Raw genomic sequence first — 23,279 nt, forward strand, 5'->3', positions numbered from 1 at the left:
ATTTACATATACATAAAGACACTGTGGAAGGACACTGAAATCATGTTCACGCTTTCATAATTATTCATACATATTCAAGTAATTGCACCGGTCACCTGAGTGTTCCGTGGTTTTATAGCATGAGAATTTGGTCGGTGGCACACACAAAGTGAGAAGGCTTTTCACTGCATACTGTTTATTTTGAAACCGTTTTAAACCACGTGCTAACTACTGCCAAAACTCGTAAAGCATCTAAAGGAAGTAGTCCTCCGGCCCCTCCCAGCCCTCTCTAGGCCGCGTGGTCCTCGCGGGCCCGCCCAGCGGAGCCGGCCAGAAGCGGCCTGCGTTTTCTGCGCGGCGCTTTCTGCACCGGCCGTCCCACAGGGCGCATGCGCAGACCGCTGGTAGCGCCTGCCTGGCGGGTTTGCGCTGCAAGACCGAGGTGCAGAGGTTTGGTCAGGCGAGGGTGTCCGTCTGCGAGGTGAGCGCGCGGCGGCCAGGGCCCGGACGCGAGGGAGGGGCCCTGGGGGTGAGGGCCCGGCTCGCGGGCAAGGAGGCGCGGGCGTCCTCTCAGGGACGCCGGAGCAGACGCTCCTCTTCGCGGGGAACTCGACGGAAAGGGAGGCGCGAAGTAGCGGCCCTGAGAGGAAGGGGTGCGGGAGGCCGCGTGGGCCAGGTCAGCTCTGAGGAGGACGCGGCGGCCTCCCTGTTGCTCATGCCCTGGCTTCCTGCCAATGCTTCCCCCGGAAGGCCTTCCACCCGCCCTCCTCCTCCCGAGGAGTCGCACCTTCCTCCCCGTCCCAGGACCCCACAGACCCTCCCTTTTTAGGGCCTCTCCGCTCTCACCCCCAAGAACGCGTTCCTTGTTCCCTGAGGACCCTCCCCGTCCTCCTCTCGGATCCCTGCCCTCTCCGTCGAGGACCCCACGGGCCTTCTTCAGACACACCTGTTGGCCTCCTCAAGGACTCCGGCCCTAGAAAACCCTCCTTCCCCCTCTGAGGACCTCCCTTCCCTTCCCGTCCCCCTCCCGCCCCGTTTGGAGGATAAGTCTCTATACAGACTGAAATTTAAATTCTGTCAAAATTTTACTGGTCTCTTAGAAACTCAAAGTTACTTGATTGGAACTAAGGGCATCTCACTGGTGATAGAAGAAAGCCATTCTCTCCTGATAGCCCTTTGAATGAAACTGATACTAAATCAAAGCTTTGTTTGTGTGTGTGTGTGTGTATGTGTGTGTATATATATATATATAGACAAGGAGAGAAAGGCAAGGGTACAAGACGTGGATGTGGACCAGTGGGATGGGTTGATTACATTGAAAAATATAAAGAAGTAAATTTGAAATAAACATGAGTGTCATGTATGGCTGAATGATGATATAGCAAGGATTATGATCAGTCCAGTTTTGTGCACCTGCATTCATTAAAAGGATTTTGAAGATGCTAATAGTAAACATGTTGGACACTTAAAATGTACTACATTGTACATATTTTATAATAGTGCTTTACCTCTCTTAGTAGTTCTTCAGATAGGTATTACTCTCCTTCCACAGATGAGAAGACAGAGGCACAGGGAGGTTGAATAGCTTAACCTGTGAACGTGTTAGTCGTTCAGTCGTGTCTGACTTTTTGACCCCATGGACTGTAGCCTGCCAGGCTCCTTGCCAGTCGAATTCTCCATGCAAAAAAGACCGGAGTGGGTTGTCATTTCTTTCCCCGAGGGATTACGTCTGAGCCACCAGGGAAGCCCAACTTGCCTGTGGTCCACAGTTATTAATAGTAATTGGCAGTCAGGATTTAGACTTCCGTGGCTGGCTCCAGAGTCTGTCATCTTAGTAATTGTGGCCGTTAATAGCACCTCCAGTGGATATAGGGCATATGGTCCCACAGAATTTTTAAACTTGGTCAAAGACACAGCCTTTGATGGAGCTGAAATTCAAGAGAAGGGAAAGAGCTTGCTAGGGTATGAGAAAGAATCTATAGAATAGTGAAAGGTACTCTTGGGAAGAGACCACAAACGAGGAAGGACTTCAGGTTTCCTAAGGGAAGGTGGTGGTTCTCTTCTAGATCCCTGAGTGAAAAAGATGTAGTAATAAGAGTTGTGGTCTTTTTTTTTTTTTTTAATACCTGCTTTGTGCTCCACATATGTAATGGTTAACCCTTACAGGCGCCCATAGAATTAGAGAGATCATTGTAATTTTCATGTTACAGTTGAGAAACTGAAGTTCTCTGGTGACTAAATGGATGGTGAAGCTAGGACCATTGATAGAAATAAAGAGGGAACTTTTGCTTTATTTGGAAGGCACTGAAAATCCATGGAAGCATTTAGAGGTGGGAGATAACCAAACCTCTTTTCTGGAATTGCCACACTGAGCTGAGAAATGATTTTTTTGGTCTTTCTCTTGTCATAGGAAGTGCTGCTTCTGCCCATGGCAGGTGAGGGGTTGGCAGGCTACTCTCTGTGTCTGTGGGTGCTGCCAGACTGGACTCAACTCTGTGGTCATTCCTTCTCCCTTCTAGATTTCTCTGCTTAGAACTCTGTCCTTGCAGAAGAGAGAAACACAAAACACTACCAAAAGAAGGACACAAAGATGTCTGACAGGAAGCCATTTGTTAGATCTCAGGTGAGTCACGTTTTCTTCTGACTTAGTTCTGCAGTGTGAGGAGCTCCCCTTTCTGATTTCTAGACCTCCTCTATCTAATTAAACCTCCTCATTTCCTTAAAGTCTTTATATAAACTTTACCTAACTGAGCCTTTTTTACCCTGGCTGCTGTATCAGAGTTTTCTTCTGACTCTTTGTTTTTGCTTTCCTGCTTTTTCTCACACTTACTGCCAGCACCACATATGACATCTTTAACATTTTCTCTCTTTTCCTATCTCTTGAATTAACTTTTCATTGCTTATTGTTCCATTATCTCTCCACTTTTGACTTAGTCAAAGCAACCCTCATGTGATTTGTACTACTATTATGCTCCTTTTCATATACGAAATAACTGTTGTGAATTTTTAAAAATTTGCTCCTTCATGTTCTTGTTAAATCATGTTTTGAAACCTAGAAGAAGCTAACGTGCTGCACTTCCTTTAGAAAAAAATTCACGGGTGGGGTGAAGCTGTTTGACAATTAGGAAAAGAAAGTGTTTAAAAATGCTCCTTGAGGAAGAGCTAAGGGGAAAAGGGTTGAGAAACGTTGTTCTAGATGATCTGTTCCTGAGAATAGCCCTCTGTCCCTACAGTGTCCGTGTCTACGATCCCAAGTGAAGCTGCCCACAGAGACTACTGAGGTAATAAAAGAGAATTTGTAAGTGGGTATATTGTTGCAAACTGGGGGGCATCTGCCCCATCTAAGGGGCAGCTATGACTCAGCTTCAGCTGATGGCGCCATGTGAGAATGTGGACCCAGATCTCTAGATCTTCGGATTTTTAAAAGAGAAGTCAAAAAATCCAACTAATAATATGAATTATACTAATATTTTGGTGTTGGCAACTAACAAATTTTGAAGAAAGAATAAAGAACACATGTGGGCCAAATAAACCCCTCTATAAAAGCTGGGCAGTCAGTACATGCTCTCTAGTTCATTGATCTGCATAATGTTTCCGTGAAAACACAAAAGATGTATATTAGTAAAATGGGTATCATGGTCTTCGGTAGTCTTCCAATACCTGCTTTTTACATCCAGCTTTCTGTTACCAAGAATGTTGCATGTAATTGTAATTAATTAGTTTGTATTACTGGATTTTTCTGAGGTGTGATTATGTGTGTGTTAGTCGCCCAGTGATCATGGCATCTGGTGCCATCACGTCATGGCAAATAGATGGGGAAAGAGTGGAAACAGTGGCTGACTTTATTCTTTGGGGCTCCCAATTCACGACAGATGGTGATTGCAGCCATGAAATTAAAATACATTTAGTCTTTGGAAGGAAGGTTATGACCAACCTAGACAGCGTATTGAAAAGCAGAGATGTTCCTTTGTCAACAAAGGTCCATCTAGTCAAGGCTATAGTTTCTCCAGTAGTCATGTATGGATGTGAGAGTTGACTGTAAAGAAAGCCAAGTGCCGAAGAATGGATGTTTTTGAACTGTGGTGTTGGAGAAGACTCGTGAGAGTCCTTTGGACTGCAGGGAGATCCATCCAGTCCATCCTAAAGGAGATCAGTCCTGGGTGTTCACTGGGAGGACTGGTGTTGAGGCTGAAACCCCAGTCCTTTGGCCACCTGATGCAAAGAGCTGACACACTGGAAAAGACCCTGTTTCTGGGGAAGATTGAGGGCAGGAGGAGAAGGGGACGACAGAGGATGAGATGTTTGGGTGGCACCACCAACTCCATGGACATGAGTTTGGGTAAACTCCGGGAGCTGGTGATGGACAGGGAGGCCTGGTGTGCTGCAGTTCATGGGGTCGGACAGAGTCGGACACGACTGAGTGACTGATCTGAAGTGAACTGAACTGAGTGACTCAGTTGTGTCTGATTCTTTGCAACCGCAGGGACTGTAGCCTGACAGTCTCCTATGTCCATGGAATTCTCTAGGCGAGAATACTAGAGTGGGTTGCCATTCATTATACCATGGGATCTTCTTGACTGAGGGATTGAACCTGGGTCTCCTGCATTGCAGGCAGATTCTTTACCATCTGAGCCACCAGGGGAGCCCCAATATCATCATACATTTATCTCTTCTACCATAAATGAGTGTTTGGGTCTTGCCTAGATTTTGGAGGTTAGAAGACAGTACACATGAGCAGATACACCTAGGAATAGGTATATTTCTGGACCCAAAAGTGGTTTACCAATTTACATTTCCCTGGAGGCTCAGACGATGAAGCATCTGCCTGCAACGCGGGAGACCTGGGTTCAATCCTTGGATCGAGAAGATCCCCTGGAGAAGGAAATGGTGACCCACTCCAGTACTCTTTGTCTGGCAAATTCCATGGACAGGGGAGCTTGGTAGGCTGCAGTCCACGGGATCACAAAGAGTCACACACAACTGAGCTCACACACAACTGAGCAATTTCACTTTTAGCATCTTTTAAGAGGTCTCAAAAGTCCACCGGAGAAGGCAATGGAACCCCACTCCAGTACTCTTGCCTGGAACATCCCATGGATGGAGGAGCCTGATAGGCTACAGTCCATGGGGTCGCTAGGAGTTGGACACGACTGAGCGACTTCCCTTTCACTTTTCCCTTTCATGCACTGGAGAAGGAAATGGCAACCCACTCCAGTATTCTTGCCTGGAGAATCCCAGGGACGGCGGAGCCAGGTGGGCTGCCGTCTATGGGGTCGCACAGAGCCGGACACGACTGAAGCGACTTAGCAGCAGCAGCAGCAAAAGTCCACATTCTAAGATTTTCCTTGGTGGCTCAGTCAGTAAAGAATCTGCCTGCAGTGCAGGAGATGGAGGTTCAATCCTGGGTCAGAAAGATCCCCTGGAAAAGAAATGGGAATCCGCTGTGTAGTATTCTTGCCTTGGAAATCCAATGGACAAAAGAGCTTGGCTACAGTGGATGGGTCTCAAAATTTTGAGTCAGGCACGACGGAGCAACTACACCACCACCACCACCAGGAGTCCCCCTTCTCGACAGTATTTGGTATTGTCCAACGTCTTAATTTTTGTCAGTTGAATGGGTATAAAGTCATACTTTGTCATTTTGAAATGCATTTTCTTATTATAATAAGATCGCCCATCTCTGCATATTTATGAGCTGTTTGTGTTTTGTGGATGAGTCACTGAGGCTTAACCTATCCACACTCACAGAGCTTGTAAGAGAGAACCAGAATGTAAACCCAACTGTCTCTTTTTCCTGGGATTGGGGTATACTGCTCAGCTTTTATTTGCATTTTTCTCTCTTTATTAAGGAACTTAAAAGGATCTTTCTCCTCCCACACAGATCTCTAGAAATTCGCAGCAGGAGCTGTCTTAGAAATACTCCCACTTCTCTCAGACTTCAAGACAAAAGAAAGATATGCTTATTTTTTCTCTTTCTTTGCTATGTTTTAAATTATGAAACTATGATAACACATTTACAGGAGGCTTGGAGAGTTCAGAACAAAGTTACATATAGTTCCACTATGTGGTGGTTGGTGGTTTAGTCGCTAAGTCATGTCCAGTTCTTGTGACTGCATGGACTGTAGCCTGCAAGGTTCCTCTGTCCATGGGATTCTCCAGGCAAGTATACTGGAGTGGGTTGCCATTTCCTTCTCCAGGGGTCTTCCCGACCCAGGAATCAAACCCAAGTCCCCTGCATTGTAGCGAGATTCTTTACCAGCTGAGCTATGAGGGAGCTATGGGGGAAGTTCTACTATAAATTACAATTATTTTTTAGTAGATAAATTACAATTTTTAGGTGGACTTTCAATATCAAACTCAAAAAATTAATGGAATGAATAAAGGTAGAAGTCTATAGTAGATCTGAAAGGCAGTATGAACCAATTGAACATAACTTCAGATTTATATAGTTTTGACACAACAAGAGAATCCAAATTCTGTTCAAGTTCCCATAGACTATAAACTAGGAGACCCTGGAACATATCCAGGAACATAAAGTGCAAAAATGTCATGGCCTGAAGGTATTGAAATCATATACAAACTGTTCTCATATCACTGTGGAATTATGTTAGAAGTTAATACCAAAAGATGTTAGAAAATAGCCCACATATTTTCAAGTGCAGTGTGACGTTTCCCAAGAGAGATCTTTGACTTAGCCATCGAAAGCCTCTATAAAGTTAGAAGACTGAAAGAAACAAGAGGGTGATTGCAGAGAAGAAAACATTTTAATGAGAAAGACTTAAAGGAAAGAAACCCTTGTAGGTCCCTGAAACCTTTGGATTAGAGTCTTTCTGCTTGTCTGAATGTGTGCTTCATGGTCAGTCCCCTCTTATCAGGCACCTTTCCCCCTCTTTGGGATAATTCCGGATTTCAATCATTTAGGAGTATATCTGGTATTTCAGGAATTGGTGACTTTTGAGGATGTGACTCTGGACTTCAGTCCAGAGGAATTACCCTAACCTCAGTGCTTCTCAGAGGAAGCTCTACCGGGAGGTGATGCTGGAAAATTACAGGAACCTGGTCTCCCTTGGTAAGCCGTGATGACCAAAATTGTTTCCAGACACTGGCATATGTCCCTAGTGGCAGAATCTTTGGAAACAGGCTTTATTTTTCTTGTGTGTAAATTTGCACTTGCCTGTTATCTCAGAGCCTTTAGAAACCAGGCTGGGAGTTCCTGAGGGTACAGGACAGAACCCCCAAGTTATAAGTCTCCTTCTTCAACAGGGTACCAGTTCCCTAAACCTGACATTATCTCACAGCTGGAAGAGGAGGAGTCACATGCTAGGGAGGAAGACGGGAGCGCAGTGACATGTCAAGGTGAGAACGGGATCTTGGGGAGAAAACCCTGCTCAGTGAGCTGGGGCTGGGAGCTGGTCCTCAGAGCCCACTCAGCTTAGGCAGAGGGCCGGTAGGTGCTTTCACCTTAGGGGCTCGTGTGGCCACGCCACATCATGCTCACTCAGTACTTCTTTTGTCTCCTCTCTGAAGCTTATCTCTTCCTCTCCTGCTCAGCTCCAGGGAGGCCAGTTTTCCTATCTTCTAATGTTCAAGCCCCTGCATTCATTTGTGCCTTTCCCCTGACAGCTAGAAATCAGAGGTCTTTCCTCTGTCACTGAGAAAAGCGAAAACCTTGGTGTGATACCACTGCTCTTTCCAGCCCTCAGGGAGTTGACTTTATAAAGCACACATCAGGTTCTTACCACTCCGAAAAGAAAATCCAGACTTCTAGCAAAACATTTAAATCTGTCCCAGTCTGGCCCAAAAGTCACATCCAGCTTCATCTCTCACAGATATTCCTAGTAGAACCCTATATTGCTGCTCCCCAGGACTGTGTAGTTTCATAGTCAGTGTCTGCTCAGAATAAGCTTGCCACCCATTTCACTGCTTGCTGAGCCCTAATGCCTTCCCCTGCCTGATCTTTTTCTGTTCCCAAATGAAATTCCCCAAACTCTCCTTTTGTACATTTATAGCCTGATTAGAGTCTCTATACAGACTTATGAACATCCAGGTGGATAACGCTTTGCTCAGAATCAGCATTTAGTAAATGTTGAATTGAATGGGTAAAACGAGAGATTGGGAGCCAAGAAAAGAGTTGAAATTCTCTTGCTTTGTTCTGAGTGAGAAGGTGTTGACCAGGGTACTCCAGTGTTTCCCCAATACTCCTACAGAATTATAATAGGGGTTCTTTACCAGGAAAAAAAAAAAAAGTGTTGCCAAACAAGATCAGTTCAAGAAATGCTACGTCTTACATCTCCCCTCTTTGAGATCTGAGATGCTGGTTAAGGGATCTGAAGAGGCCTACAAGAGTGAAAGCTGACTTGCATCGTACGGTATGTCCCGGATTGACCTGACAATAGAATCCCTTTATGGCCACAGTTATATTAGTTCCTCCACACCGCAGTGATGTACCAAGCATGGTCTGGAAGTTGCAGCCAAACCCCAGTCCCCCCTCTTTCTCTGGTTTCCTTCTCATTCTCTTGTCGGTGCCTCTGGCATCTTTGTCAATGTTCAGTCCTCCTAGATGGTCTTTTCTATCAAGCATGGTCTGGAACTTGCAGCCAAAACCCAGTCCCCCCTCTTTCTCTGTCCATAAGTGCATGGATTTATCCCTGGGATTGCTATTCCGTTCCATGGATCTATGTGTCTCTCTCTGTGCCAGTCCCATACTGTCTTGATGACTGTTGCTTTGTAGTATAGCCTGAAGTCAGGCAGGTTGATTCCTCCTATTCCATTCTTCTTTCTCAAGATTGGCTCTTCGAGGATTTTTGTATTTCCATACAAATTGTGAAATTATTTGTTCTAGTTGTCTGAAAAATACCGCTGGTAACTTGATAGGAATTGCATTGAATCTATAGCATCCTTAGGGTAATGTGCTCGTTTTCACTATATTGATTGTTCTGATCCATGATCACGGTATATTTGTCCATCTATTTGTGTGTTTGATTTCTTTCATCAGTGTTTTATAGTTTTCTATATGTAGGCCTTTTGTCTCTTTAGGTAGATTGAGTTTTGTTTTTTGTTTTTGTTTTTTATTTTAGTTTATTTATTTTTTAAATTTATCTATTTTCGTTGGGGGCTAATTACTTTACAGTATTGTAGTAGTTTTTGCCATACATTGACATGAATCAGCCATGGGTTGCCATGTGTTCCCCATCCTGAACCCCCTCCCACCTCCCTCCCCATCCCATCCCTCTGGGTCATCCCGTTGCCCCAGCCCTGAGCATTTGTCTCATGCATCGAACATGGAATGGTGTTCTGTTTCACATATGATAATATACATGTTTCAATGCTATTCTCTCAGAACGTCCCACCCTCACCTTCTCCCTGGTTTAACAGGGAGTCCTTAGACATCATAAATGGACTACTTTCATAAATTCAATATCTTTCAAGATTTTGAAATATCACCCATTGATGATGATTTGAGAGTATTGCAAAAAATAGTGGAAAAGCGCAGGCACCTGGGAATCATGTTTCATATGGGTCTATCTGAGCTCCACCTAGCTGTGTGACATAAGTGCACAACCTCACCTCTGTGCTTTATAGCCCTCATCTGTAAAATAAGGATAATAATGATTCCTATCTCATTAGACTATTGTGAACATTTTTCAAACAATCCATTAAAACACAGAAGTGAGTAATACATAATAAATACTTGATTAATAGTAGTTTTTATTACTGTTAATACTAAACAGGTAGATTGAGGTTTTTAAAGGCGTAAGCCACACTTCTTGCATGGCTCTGCAATAAAACATACTCTGCTTTAAACTCTAGTGTTTCGATATTGCTTGGCCCAAGGTTGTTGGGTACAGGGGTATTAGGTTACAGTAACACCTTATCTCTCAAGTCTATGGAGGTTAACAGACTCTCTTCAGAGAATGATTTCAAAACCACATACACTCATAAAAGTATGAGCAGTTTTTTCTTCTGTGTAAAGCAAGTTAACAGACACTGAGAGCTCTCCCAGTTACCAGGTGAATTTAGGACAAAGTGTGACAAAGGCTGTCATCAGGTCTTACTTGAGGGCTACTTATTATTTTGGAAACTTTGTCATGAACTGATTTGCTAGGATATATAGACAGAGTATATCTTTTATCTTTTCCATTGTTTAGTAGTTTGCTTCTCATGCGCGTCACATTATGGTTTAATATGTGCATACATTTTCATATTATAAAATATAGGGAATGCCATTCTTGATTTGGAAAGTTTGTGGTGAGATATTCACAAGTGAAATGCAGAAAATTCCGTATTTCATTCAGGAAATCTACATGCGTGTATTCAGATGTGAAATACCGAGTTCCATGCTTCACGTAGAACACTTTTGCCCTCATGTCAAAATGTGATACAGACATGGAATTCTCTCTGTAGAGAGAGATTTATACAGAGATGCTAAGGCCAGCATCCCGCCAAGGGCCACGGCTCTCCATTGCCAGAGGAATTGAAGTCTGCCCATTTATTGTACAGAGGCCCTTTCAAAGTGATTCTGTTCTCCAGTTTCTGGAGCCCATTATACAGAGTGAAGTAAGCCAGAAAGAAAAACACCAATACAGTATACTAATGCATATATATGGAATTTGAAAGATGGTAATGATAACCGTATATGTGAGACAGAATAAGAGACACAGATGCATAGAACAGTCCTATGGACTCTGAGGGAGAAGGTGAGGGTGGGACGTTCTGGGACAATAGCATTGAAACATGTATATTATCATATGTGAAACAGAACACCATTCCATGTTCGATGCATGAGACAAATGCTCAGGGCTGGGGCAATGGGATGACCCAGAGGGATGGGATGGGGAGGGAGGTGGGAGGGGGGTTCAGGATGGGGAACACATGGAAACCCATGGCTGATTCATGTCAATGTATGGCAAAAACTACTACAATACTGTAAAGTAATTAGCCCCCAACTAAAATAAATAAATTTATTAAAAAAAAAGAACCAGAAAAAAAGAAAAGCTTTAGAATAAAGTTCAGGGATATTTAAAGGACCCATTATTTACAAATGCTTCCCAGTTTTAAAGATTTCATAATTTTATTAGGAGGATGGTTGCAACTCAAATCTGCTATGTTAATAGGAATGTTTAGAGATGAGAATTTAGTTTTAGATGTAAAAATGCTTCATGGCCTAACCTCATTTTATGCATTTAGTCTGCTCTGGCAATTGTTGAAGAACTTGGTGTAAGGATTTCTTTGTTAATATCCTTATCTCCTCTTAGAAAATGGAAGACAAATAATTTCTTATCGTGAGCGAGACTGAGATTATGTACCCAACTGGTTAAAACATTAAATCGTGCACTGTCTATTCAAGCAAGTGCAGCTGCCTCTGCCACATATAGTCTCTTTCTGAAGAGCTATGGTTAAAATTCAAGTGCTAAGTGCAGCTTGTCCCCTCCATCTGAGACTTCCATGAAAAAAACAAAAAGATTTTCCTAACCAGGCCTCCACAGAAACATGAACAGCCATGAAGGAGGCAAGGAAATCTATCTATTAAATCTATGAATGTATCAGAAAGCAGGAGCAGTGAATAACTTACATTTTCTACTGCAGAAGCATCAAACAAATACATCTTTAAAGTGTAGATTTCTCAAGAAAGTGAAATTTAGAAAAATCTGGCATTATTCAACAAGGGAAGCTCTTTTTATAACTTAGAAAATTTATTTTTTATAAACACAAAACACTGATTTGAACTATGGAGAATCTGGGTGGAACACATACTCAAATTACCTCTGCCACTCTGGTGTTAACTTCTGTGTGTTGCCCTTCTTTGGACAGGGATTAACTAAGATCTTCAGTTGGCTGAGTCCTGCATTGTTTAGTCTGAGGACTTTGTTTTTAAAAAATGAATACTATTTTTATAGCTTTTTCTTGTAAGTCTAAAATTGTTAAAAATAAAGTTAAAAAATACCGAATTTTAAAATATATGGAGAAAGTACTACTTCTTGTATGCTTTTAGGTTTAAAAATTCAAAAATGATGTCAAATACTTCAAAACTCTTCCATCTAAAGTATAAAACAAAGGCATTTATAAAATTTTAAATATATTGGCCAGTTCTTAGAAGTTATGGAATGAAAGTCTATTTCATTTAACAGTAATTTGAATCTCAAAGACAAAATCATTTACTTAAAAATCTGGGTTGTCATGTAATGATGACATACATTTCATGGGAACTGTAATGGTTAGTTCTTAGAAATAAAACTTACACGGAGTGAACGTTCTCTTGCAAACAAGTAAGAATCACCAGCTAATATGTGCTTTATACATGTTTAAATCTGACCTGATGACAAATCATTAGGTACTAATACCTTTACCTGTTACTTCCATCACCCTAGCTTCTTCCATGAGCACAGAACATAAATTGTAAGGGAAATAAAATACCTCAGGAGTTTATCTCTAAATATTTACTTTCTAGGTAGTCTGCAGTATATCATGTCTCTCCTTATAAAAATGAATACAGTTAGGAATTAAGAACATAAGCTATACATAAGCTATACCTCAAAAAATTAACAAAAAACTGTATCACATTTAAAATTATCCAGCATAGCCATTGACTACTTTTTTTTTTTTCCTATTCAACTATATCCTGAGTAGAAAATGCATAGTGTTACCCACATGACCTTGGATAATGCCAGATGGTTCTGCAAAATTATTGTGTATTTAGTAAGTGTGTTTTAGAGTAAAACTGAAAGCCAAGATGATTATTTCATAGATTGTCCATTTAACAACATAATTGACCCTAAGTGTTCAACCATACTGAACTGCCTAGTTCCAGTGAACAGAAACACCCTCAGCGTCCAGGGCAATCCTTTAAAACATGAATGAGTTGTTTCTCAGGAAAGCCAAGAGACCCAGTGAAACACTGTATGTACGGTGACTGAAGGAGCCACATTTCATCAACACTCTTCTGTGTCCTGTGTTTTATTTACAGCTAACAGTTCAGCTAGTGAATACACAGAATACTGTCCAAATATTACTCAGCTTCATTCACTATCTGTGGTAAAGTGATCTACAGAAAACAAAGACGTCTCTTTTCTATAGAGAGAAACAGAATCTCTCTCCCATTCTTGTTTTCTTATACATCTCTCCACAGAATCATACTCTATAATCATAATCTATTATTAAGAACAGCAGCCTAGCAAGGTCAACTTCGTTAAAATAAAGTTTAAAAACTTACGAGTCACTGGGGAAAAAAAAAAGTAAAAGTGGTTCTGTTCTCATCCAGCCTCCAGGTGAGAACACACCCCAGCCTACCCCATCAGCCCAGGCCTGTGGGACTGGGAAGGGTGAGATCAACCCAAGACACCCTTTTAAGGAGTGATGTTTCAAACTGGCATACACTGGATGTAGCAGGTGCTTATGCTACAGTGCCATCAGTCTCCCAAACCTTACAGAAAAGGGCAAGCTGTGCTCATGTGCCTGGTCATGTTGAGGATAGAATGGTTCTGCACTTGAGAGAGACAGAAAACCCTTTGTGGCTGGGTGTCCTAGGGGCTGTGCATAGCCCCTCTTCTGTGCCTGGGGATCTGGCCCACTCTTATTTCTCTGCTCCTTTGCATCCTCCCTGACTGCCCCCAGGTGCTTTTTTCCTGCCTCTCCTTTCTGCTCAGGGATCCATGTTTACACTTACAAGCCTGTTTACACTTCCAGCTTGCTCTGTCGCTGAGATCCCTGGGCTTTTTTCCATGGCGTCAGTGCTTCTGCTGCCCTGTGATCTTTATACCTTACACAAGCTCTTTCACGTTTTCAGTGTCCATTCTTCCATCCCCCAGCCAGACCAGTTCAGACAGCTCACACACACATTTGTGTCAGCGCATATGTGTGTGCATGCACACCCCCACACACACACAAACAGTCCTGAAAAGAAACTTCACACATGCACAACTATTTGTTTACTTGTCCAGTATAATGGACTTTGGTAAGCACCCCTCTTTTTTTGGCCTGGTTGTTTTTTATTTCCACTCACTAGTTGATCAACTCAGCGTCCTCTTCTACTTCTATGATACATCCTAGAAGGTGAATGGGATTTGCTCATGAGGGGAACTGACATGCAAAGAGGTTGGCAGGGTTGGAAGTCCTCACTGTGGACGGTTGAGTGACGTGTGCCTGTGTTCTCTACTCCCATCGCATCGGACTAGTTCACAGCACCAATCACGTTGGCAAGATAATATTCCCTGGGCTTTCCTTCCAGAAACAACAAAGAAATAGCAAGGGGCTTTGAACTTGAAATTGATCATGCACCCCCTTTCCCCGGGCTATAGAAGGTCACTGAGGACAAGAATTCTTTAACAACTTCCTATTCGCAGAAAGGCAAGCCCCAACTCCTACTACCTGGGTGATGCTTCACTTAAAATCATGAAGAAATACTGCATGGGTAATGTCAGTTTAACGATCAAAGCAAGAAGTGGTAAAAGTCAATGTCCTTCATTTCTGCAGCAGCGTTTATAGAACACTTAACAAGTCAACCCCAAATCTTTTCTGACAGATGAAAAATTTTCTGACAGATGCATTCCTGCAACATCTTTGCCCTTTGTGATCCTAATTAATATTCTCACTTCAACGAGTGATAATCTTGCCCCACGGGCATTTCTGTAAGTGTGTGGGTATTGTTGTTTCCAAACGTGGGTCACTGTTAACTATTCCTGCGATAAAGCATTTCTTGCTGTTCACAAATATCGCGTAAGTCTTTTAAAAAGTCACTATTCAAGGTGTTGGAAGCATTTGATCCAGGAATGAAAGAAAGGGTCGAATTCACACACAGTCTAACAAAGACACACAAATTTAAAACAAAAAAGGGAATACAAGCAACACAATTCATGTATGTTGAATAGGGCCATGCAAGAACTGACACAGCTACGGCAGCAGAGCTGTGCATAATGGCACAGGCATGGGTGCCACATCAAAGAAGACAGGAGGCATAGGCAGACCCACAGGAAGAAACATCAGCTTACCTTCATGGGCAAACACAACGGAGACACCCAATCTTCATTCTAAACAGAGGAAAACATGAACACATCCAGGGAACAGGAAACAAATGCAGCTCAGGGTGATTGAGCCAGAATGCTCTTGAAATCATCAGTAATCCGCTAAGTCTCCCACACATTGATATTCAGTGGAAGAAAACCTTACACAACACGTCCAAGTGCGCAGTCAAATCTAACAGCACCTAGACCTTAGGGCCCAAGTGAAAGCCCGAAAGACACTGGGACACAAGTCATGGCAAGTTTCCAGAGAATGACCATCAAGTCAACCACACACAGTTCAGTTTCACTAACCGATCCATGACTATCTCTGCAGTCTTCACTCCAGGACAGGTTAGAGCTAAAGCCATCCCTGGTACTGAAGCACTGGTACTGAAGGCAGGAAGTATTAGGCATTGGGGAACCCTGTCCTTAACTTGTCTTGTCTTTAAGTTCTTTGCAATGCCTAACTAAAACTTCTGAATGTGGATAAATACCATGCAGCCCCTAGAATGAGGCCAGTCTAAGGTCCCCCAAACCATGCACCAATATGCCATCCCACACCCACTGCAGAGTTACTACAGCATAATTTCTCCTTTGCTTTGTTTTGAACTGGCGCTGAAAAAGACAGGTACCAGCCTGCCAGAGCCCCAAGGGTTCTTTGAAGTTTACAGAATAAGAAAGTAAGAAGACATGTTTCCAGTGTTTGCTGGGCTGCTTGTACAGAAAGCACCCAGAGAAGGCCAAGCCTTGCCTTCTGGAACTGTAGATGCTCCTCTGCAGAAGGGGCAAAGCGAGGGTGCAGATATTCAAATGCAAAAGTTGGCCCTGAGCAGGAGATCTCGTTCAGTGCACCTTGAAGGGGACATCCATAAACCCATGAACGTTGATGTTCATCCTTTACCCTTTGCCCTCAAAAGAGATGCTGCTGTAGGGAGACAAGCTGTGGAGTGAGAACTCCATGTGGGACAGATCCATCACCCTCAGGCATGCCCACGTTGGAGCCATTGTATCTGGGGCAAGAGGACAACAAGGGAGGACAAACGCTGAACTCTCCCTACTCCCTCTGTGCCAGTCTGTCCTTTGCCCGATCCAGAGGTGGACGTGATTCCGGAAAGCAGCCATCTACTTGGAAAGGGCCACCCTAAGTGCTGACCAGTCCCTCGGTGAGCTCCGTATGCCCCAGGTGTTCCTATTGGCCCTTGGCCCACAGAGTAGTGACAAAGCCCCAGAAGAAGGTCCCTTGTGGTTGAAAACAGTCTGTGCTGAGACATTCAGCAAGGAAGGGACACTATTACCAGAGGGTTCATGAGAAAACGGTTATTTGTACACCTAGGCCTGACAGAGAGCCTTGGGCACAGAGCTTAAGCCTTCCTGGGAAAAGGGATATTAACCACCGAGCCATCATGGGACACAGAGCGCATGGCTGGGTAGGCTGGACCTTGCCTGTTTACCATCCCCACTCCCCTGACTTCTGCCCCTGCAGACTTTGTACCTAAACTGAGTTCCTGGAAAAAAAGAACAGAGTTCACATGAGCTCAAACAGATACGATGGGATCTGTTTTTGTTTGTCTCTCTGTTTCCTGGCAATTGATCTTTTCCCCTGGTCACTTTTGCCAGAAACTAATATCCTTACTGCCTTCCCACCCCCTCACTTTCTCCCTAGGCCACAGCCCCTCCATATACCTTACGCCCCCATCCCCTAAGATGTTACCTGGAACCCTAGCTCTGGGAAGCTGACTTTGAGCAAAGCTGAACTGTGCAGTCATACACACAAGGAGGCTATGTGGTTCATAGTGAGCTGAATGTTAAGGCTTTTTCCTTGTCCTGTACTCTTCAAGTATCTGATGATATCCAACAGGGACGATACCTGGGGCACCACCTTCCAACAAAATTGCGTCCCACTATTTTGATCTCTGGCCCTTGTTCACCAGACCCTTTCCATGAACATCCACATTTCCCTTGAAAAATTGACAGACCCACAGTTAATGGCCCCTCCTCTTCCTCCCCAACCCCCACCCCACAGGAAGAACTGTGTCCCCTGACACAACCCCAACATATGACTTAACCCCCTCTACAACTCTCCATGGTCTGGTAATTCCCATGCGGTAAACTGAGAATCCTACACGGAGCTGAAGTATTTATCCTGAGGACCTGTCCAAACAATGCACAGACACATACAGTTGATGCTTTTTATTTATCCTTCGGAATTATTTCAGGTTTACTTGTGTCTCCCTCTCGATCCGTTTCACCACCAGACCGCTCTGCATTACTTTCCTGTCCGAGAGAACTAGCTGGCCATTGATCTTCATGTGAAGCACCTTCATAGGTTTCCTATTTTAGGTAAAGGGGGGCACTCCTTCATAAGTTTCTCAAGATCGGGGGGGTCCTTTCAAAACAGACACAGACACAGATATGTAAACCTATCCTCTCTGAACTACACTAAAGACAGCTTTAATCTTTCAAGTCAGTTCCCAGGAGGGAGAGTCTGTGAACTTTTACATTTCCTCTCTAAGCACATACTAAAAACCACGTACCCCAGTCTTCACCGTAGAACTATTTACAAGAGCTAGGACATGGAAGCAACCTGTATGTCCATCGGCAGATGAAGGGATAAGGAAGTTGGGGTACATATACACAATGGGATGTTACTCAGCCCTAAAAAGGAATACATCGAACTCAATTCTTATGAGTTTGAATGAACATGGAGCCTATTATACAGAGTGAAGTTAAGTCAGAAAGAGAAAAAACAAATACTGCATGTTAACACAAATATACGGAGTTTAGGACCATGTAGGTGGTACTGAACATCCAACATGCAGGACAGCAAATAAGACACAGACATATAAAGAACAGACTTTGGGCTCAGTAGTAGAACGTGAGGCTGGGTTAATTTGAGAAAATAGCCCTGAAACCTTTACATTACCTTAGGCAAAATAGATGACCAGCACAAATTTGATGCATGAAGCAAGGCAAACAAAGTCATGTTGTGGGACAACCCAGAAAGATGGGTAGGGGAGGGCGGTAGGTGGTGGGTTCAGCATTTGGGGGGGACATGTGTATACACGTGTATACGGGTGATTCGTGTTGGCCAATGTATGGCGAAAACCGCCGTGGTTTTGTAAAGTAATCATCCTCCAGTAGAAAGAAGTAAGTTAAAACACTCTTCTCCAGAATCCTGCACAGTGGTCAGTATTCTCAGAATGAGGGTGGCAGGTGAAAAAGATGCAAAAGAAAATAAAAACAAGTGCGATGATCAAAATGGAATCAAATGATGGTCAGTGGGGAACAGCCTAGCAGAAAGGAGACTCACAGACCTTTGTGGAAAGGGGACTTCAATAGTAGGTGGGCCCCAACTTAAGAGAAGCCTGAGGGTACACTTGTTGGCCATGGAATGGCAGTTCAGAGATGTGCAGCTGAGTCAGATATAAATTGGAGTGAGTTTGCCCTGACCAGGCCACTTCATCTACCTCAAGCTTCTCTACTTAGAACCCATTTTTCACTACAGTTCTCTACTCCTGCTGTCTCTTGCTGATTCCCTCATTCCCTGGTGGTACTCTGCATTCCACGGAGTCTCACTTTCTCCACAAGTGAAATAAATGACCCACGTTTCTGGAAAACATTTAATGCCAGTGCCCAGCCCCTGGGCTCCTCACCTCTCGTCCTCCCAGTACCTCTCGTGGGGGAGCCTTCCTCCTCATATAGTACCACACGGGATTGGGCCACAGATCCTTTATGATGATCTGCCAGGGCAATGAGCAAGGTCAGCACAGGGCTGGCCAGACCCTGAGCCCTCCCGTGCACCACCAAGAACTCCAACATACATCACCAATTCTGGCCCAGTGGCCACGTGGGACCCTACCTCAGCAATCCGGTCAGATCCTGTGAAATTGTGGTCAAAGAACCAGTTGAAGAAGTTAACGCTGCTGTTGTGGTGCCTGCGGCTGTATGCCTTACGTTCAAATCCCTGGTTCCAGTGAATTGGGGTGGAATGAGGTGCGCGGTATCCTGCAGGAAAAGGGAGTATGGGAGAAAGACCTAAGTCATTTTCCAATTCAACCTACACTTTTCTGCCCCCCACCCCATCCAAGGAGCTGCCTCTTACCGGTGACATTAATGAGATATTCCTTAACAATTACTTCATTCTGGAAATACCTATTCTTCCGGAAGAACAATGTGATCTTGCAGTGATGAGTGGGATGCCTGAGTTCCTCCACCTGCCAGGACAAAGTGTGGGGAGTGGGGTAGGGGTGGGTGGGTGTGAAACCTCTTTACAGAAGAGCTGTCCTTTCCTGTTTTCAGGGGTAAATCATGTCCTCTCCCCTCCCCAGTCACCATTCCTCCACAATTATCAGTGTCCCCTGCCTGACCTTCAAGTTGGTCATGAAGTGAAGCATGTCTTCATCTTGGTCAGCCATCATAGCTGACATCTGGGGATGGTTCATAAACTGCTGTAGGTCAAGGAGCCTCCAGATGCTAGAGGAAAAAAGTGCTGGAAGGACAAATCTAGCCTAAAGAGTAGAATGGCACTGCCTGACTTCAACTTGCTACGAGTTAACTCGTCACATTTCTGTTGACGCAGACTGTATGAAGGCATGACAAGCCCCAAGGCTGTGCCTATGAACGCACTACCATAAGAGGGTCTGTTCCTAACAGGAAAGGCCCTAAGCTCCATCTCAGCCTCCTAAAAGTTAGCTTACTTCTGGAAAACAAGCACTCCGAGGTACAAGCAGCATGAGCATTTACACATCCCAACCTCACCCCCAAATTCACTCAGCTTTTCAGAGAAGACCTGGATCCCAGACAAGCCTTTTCTCTGAGGAGTCCCTGGTGCTAATGACAATTCTGACTGGGACCTCTGCAAGTAAAGCCCAAGTAGCAATTTGTGCTAACCAGAACAGCAAGGACAGCCCACCTAATATCAGGAACAGATACATAGAACGGTAACCAATATCCACAATCTGTAAACCGCTTCTGCAATAGCCCAGGTTTAAAAAAAAAAAAATCCACAAGCACCACACCAAGGATACAACTTTGACCCAGAAGCCACAAATTCCCTGGATGATGGCACTTCTGTGCTCTAGATGCAGCTTCCGCCTCTGGCAGTTCTTGTGTTTCAGGCGAGCGTGGGCCCTTTGGGCTTGCTTATTCACGGGTTCCAGCTCGGCTTGCAGGGCCTTGAGCGCCTCCAGTGCGGGCCGGTCACTCGGGGCTCCGGGGCTTATATATTCCTGGCCCTGCTTCTCCGAGGACACCTGCTCTTGCTCCTCGTAGGCCACCAGCTCCACCTCCTCCATGACGTCTAACGCCAGCAGCTGGAACTCCTGCCCGATTCCCGCCACCTCGCCCTCCTCCAGGGCCGCACCTTCCTCCGCCGCCTCCACCCAGAAGAGTGCGGCCTCCTCGCCTGCGGCCTGCATCGCCTCTGCCGCCCCCACCGGGCTGGTAGGCCCCAGGGTCCCTCCCTCCTGAAGACCCGGACTCACAACTAAGACCCCGGATCCCGGGGTGCTGCCGCCTTCCTCTGGCCCCGTCTCACTCTCCATGGTGTTCTGGCCGTAGCCCAGAGCCGCGAAGAAGCTGCACGTGAGGGCACAGCGGGCGGCCGGCACAGCCCGCCCACCGGCCGCAGTCTACGTGGCACAACCAACTGGCTACTTGCCCACAGCCAATGAGCAGGGAAAGGGAGACAGTCATGCGCAGAGCCGTGTGCCACCACGCACGCACAATATGGCGGCGGGAAGGGGCTGAACTCTACCCCCTGACCTCTAGACCTCATCACAGAACCAATCAAATGGAGTCGAAAGGGCTTGGCTCACGGGACACGCCCCTTGGAATTCTGGGCACTCTCTCAGCACGTGACCCAGGGGCCCAACTTGGCTCAGCGCACAGTGCGCCGGTCCAGGCAAGCGGTTTGCCTGACCAACAGTGCACATGTGCCAGCCCAGCGACTGGGCGAGCCAGGCCAGCTGGAGGCGAAGGCAAGGAACTTGAACCTGACGCTGCAACCGTCCTCAAGCTTGAAATTGCCTCTGGGGCAGCGGGCGACTCCGTGTGCTCAGGGATCCACACAGGTGAGACGGGGTTCCTGGGTACCTCAGGGACACAGGTGCTCACCTTAGATCTGAACTGCAAGCCACGGGCAGGGTGTGGGAGGCGGGCTTACCGCTGACCTCACCGAAGTTCACCGCCTGCAGAGTCCATCCCTAAACTTGTGCCTTAGGCTTGAGCAGTGTCAGGAATGCAGTCATCCTCTCCTCAGAGGATGAAGCAGCGCACTTTCCTCAGCTCGCTGTTCGGGCCCCACAACGCAGCCCCAAGCCAAACCACCCTGGAGCCCCTGGCTTGCGGTCTGTCAGCTCTTGGCCTTTCCCCCGGCCCACGGCTTAGAGCAGGCACCCCGGTGGCTAAGGATGTGCTCCTGCGGATGCACTTCCCAGAGCAGCAGAGCTCCTCCTGGAAGTGTTTCAAGGGGACCAAAGTGCTCCTCCTGACCATTGCTTACTCCCTTCCTCTCGGCTGCATAGCTAACATGGGCACACTCACGTTAAGTGCCTGGATAGATGCAACACTCACACTCTGCCTCCTAGGATGTCTGGTGTTTCACACTGAGCACCTGTCTTAGGCCACACACACACACACACACACACACACACACACAAACAGGTGCCACAAGCACACACGTGTACACACACACGTTTGATGCACAGGGACACAAATGTGAACAGGTGTTTCAGAGACTGAAGAACCAGTGGTTCACATGAAATGCAGAGATTTCCTTATTTCTCATAGGAAAATGTTCGTTCTGATCATCAGATGTGAAATATAGAGAAGCCCAACTTTCATGAAGGAGAATTAATGCCTAGATTTTGGTGCAGGTAATATAGAGAACTCCATATTCCATGGTGGACAGTCATTGTTTTATATATGAGAAATACAAGGAATGAAGTATTTCACGAAGAAACAGTGGTGCCCAGAATTTCATTTATGAAATAGAGAGAATTCCAATTCCATGTTGGTTCCCCATATCTTAATTACATACTTCATGTCAGTAAAATTTCATTGAGATTTTCACATAGGAAATGTGTACAATTTCAGAGTTCTGATGCAAGAAAGGATGTGCTCAACTTTTCATATCTGAAATATGTAGAATTCCCCATTCATGTAGGAAAAATGCACAGATATCCATAGGTAAAACAGACAAGATTCTAAATATGATGAAGAAACTTATACAAATAGATTTTCAAACATGAAGTACATATCTCCTATTTCACATAGAAAAATGTGCCCCCATGTTCTCACGTGTGAGATAGAGAAAATTACATATTTTATACAGAAAAATCATCTTTCAGGTTTTCATCTTCACGAAGCAGGGCATGCAAAGCAAGTGCTCTGGAAGAACCCAGAAAAATAGCGTAGGAAGGGATGGGAGAGGCTCCAGGATGGGCGGGACGTCTATATACTTATGGCTTATTAATGTTGACCCATGGAAGAAGCCATCACGATATTGTATGGTAATTAACCCCCAGTTAAAATTTAAGAAAAAGTTACAGTTTGAGAAAAGTGAAAGTACAAGGGGACTCGACTCGGCTCTGTAGTGACCTAACTGTGAAGGAAATCCAAAAATGACGGGATATATGTACAGCTAAAATGGATTCACTTGGACATACGTACAGCAGAAACTAAAGCAACATTGTAATGCGACTATAGCCCAATAATAATTGTTTCAATCATATTCATGTCAAGTATAATTCTAGCAGTGAATAAATAAATGGTAGCCTCATTTGCAATGTATGTCCAAGGGGACATTATTCTAAGTTAAATATTTCAGTTAGAGGAAGACGAAACCTTTTTCATCACATGACATTGTGAAGTTGAAATCCCTGCATTATAGAAACAGAGTAGACTGTGGTCCTCGGGCTACTGGAAATGGCCCGTGATGGTCCAGGTTATCAACTTTTAGTCACAGGTTGAATAAGCTCATCAAGGAAGATACTGTAATAGAGGCAGGATGGAAAACTGAGCTGCAGGCCTCAGCCCAAGACCTTTAGTGCAGTTAGAAACCCCAACACCACCAACAAAAAGCCTCTCAGCAGAGTGTAGTGAGAGATATATTACAGCCTTCCCACAGAGCCCTCTAGGCCCTCGGGCCTTGGGCTGGGGAATGAACTGTGGAGCTTGGGGACAGGCTGTGTCTTGTAGAGTCCCAGAGCCCTTGCTGGAGCCACTGACTGGCCTGGCCCAGGTTTCAAAGCAATGGCCAACGTGTTCCATCCCCACCTCCATGACCGAATGGTTGTGGCAATC

General features: G+C 44.9%; 1 protein-coding gene and 1 long non-coding RNA gene across 2 annotated transcripts in view; one reads left to right on the forward strand and one right to left on the reverse strand.

Moving 5' to 3' along the window:
• Positions 1 to 374: 374 nt before the first annotated feature.
• Positions 375 to 23,279, forward strand: part of LOC145537771 (uncharacterized) — a 46,524-nt gene continuing 23,619 nt past the window's right edge. Inside the window, exons 1-3 of the long non-coding RNA XR_014076418.1 lie at positions 375 to 460; positions 2,499 to 2,602; positions 7,243 to 7,335. This is a non-coding gene — a long non-coding RNA (uncharacterized LOC145537771). The remainder of the gene's footprint in view (positions 461 to 2,498; positions 2,603 to 7,242; positions 7,336 to 23,279) is intronic.
• LOC145537770 (testis-specific Y-encoded protein 3-like) lies at positions 17,153 to 20,697 on the reverse strand. Its single transcript, XM_081568584.1, has 6 exons — positions 20,003 to 20,697; positions 19,343 to 19,420; positions 19,078 to 19,189; positions 18,835 to 18,980; positions 18,629 to 18,715; positions 17,153 to 17,306 (listed from the first exon to the last, which is right to left on the reverse strand). Exons 1-6 carry the CDS (start codon positions 20,516 to 20,518, stop codon positions 17,166 to 17,168), a joined length of 1,080 nt encoding a protein of 359 aa, XP_081424710.1. The 5' UTR covers positions 20,519 to 20,697; the 3' UTR covers positions 17,153 to 17,165.

The sequence above is a fragment of the Giraffa tippelskirchi genome, chromosome Y (genome assembly GCF_054371585.1).
Source record: "Giraffa tippelskirchi isolate mGirTip1 chromosome Y, T2T-mGirTip1v1.2.pri, whole genome shotgun sequence".
Classification (NCBI taxonomy): domain Eukaryota; kingdom Metazoa; phylum Chordata; class Mammalia; order Artiodactyla; family Giraffidae; genus Giraffa; species Giraffa tippelskirchi.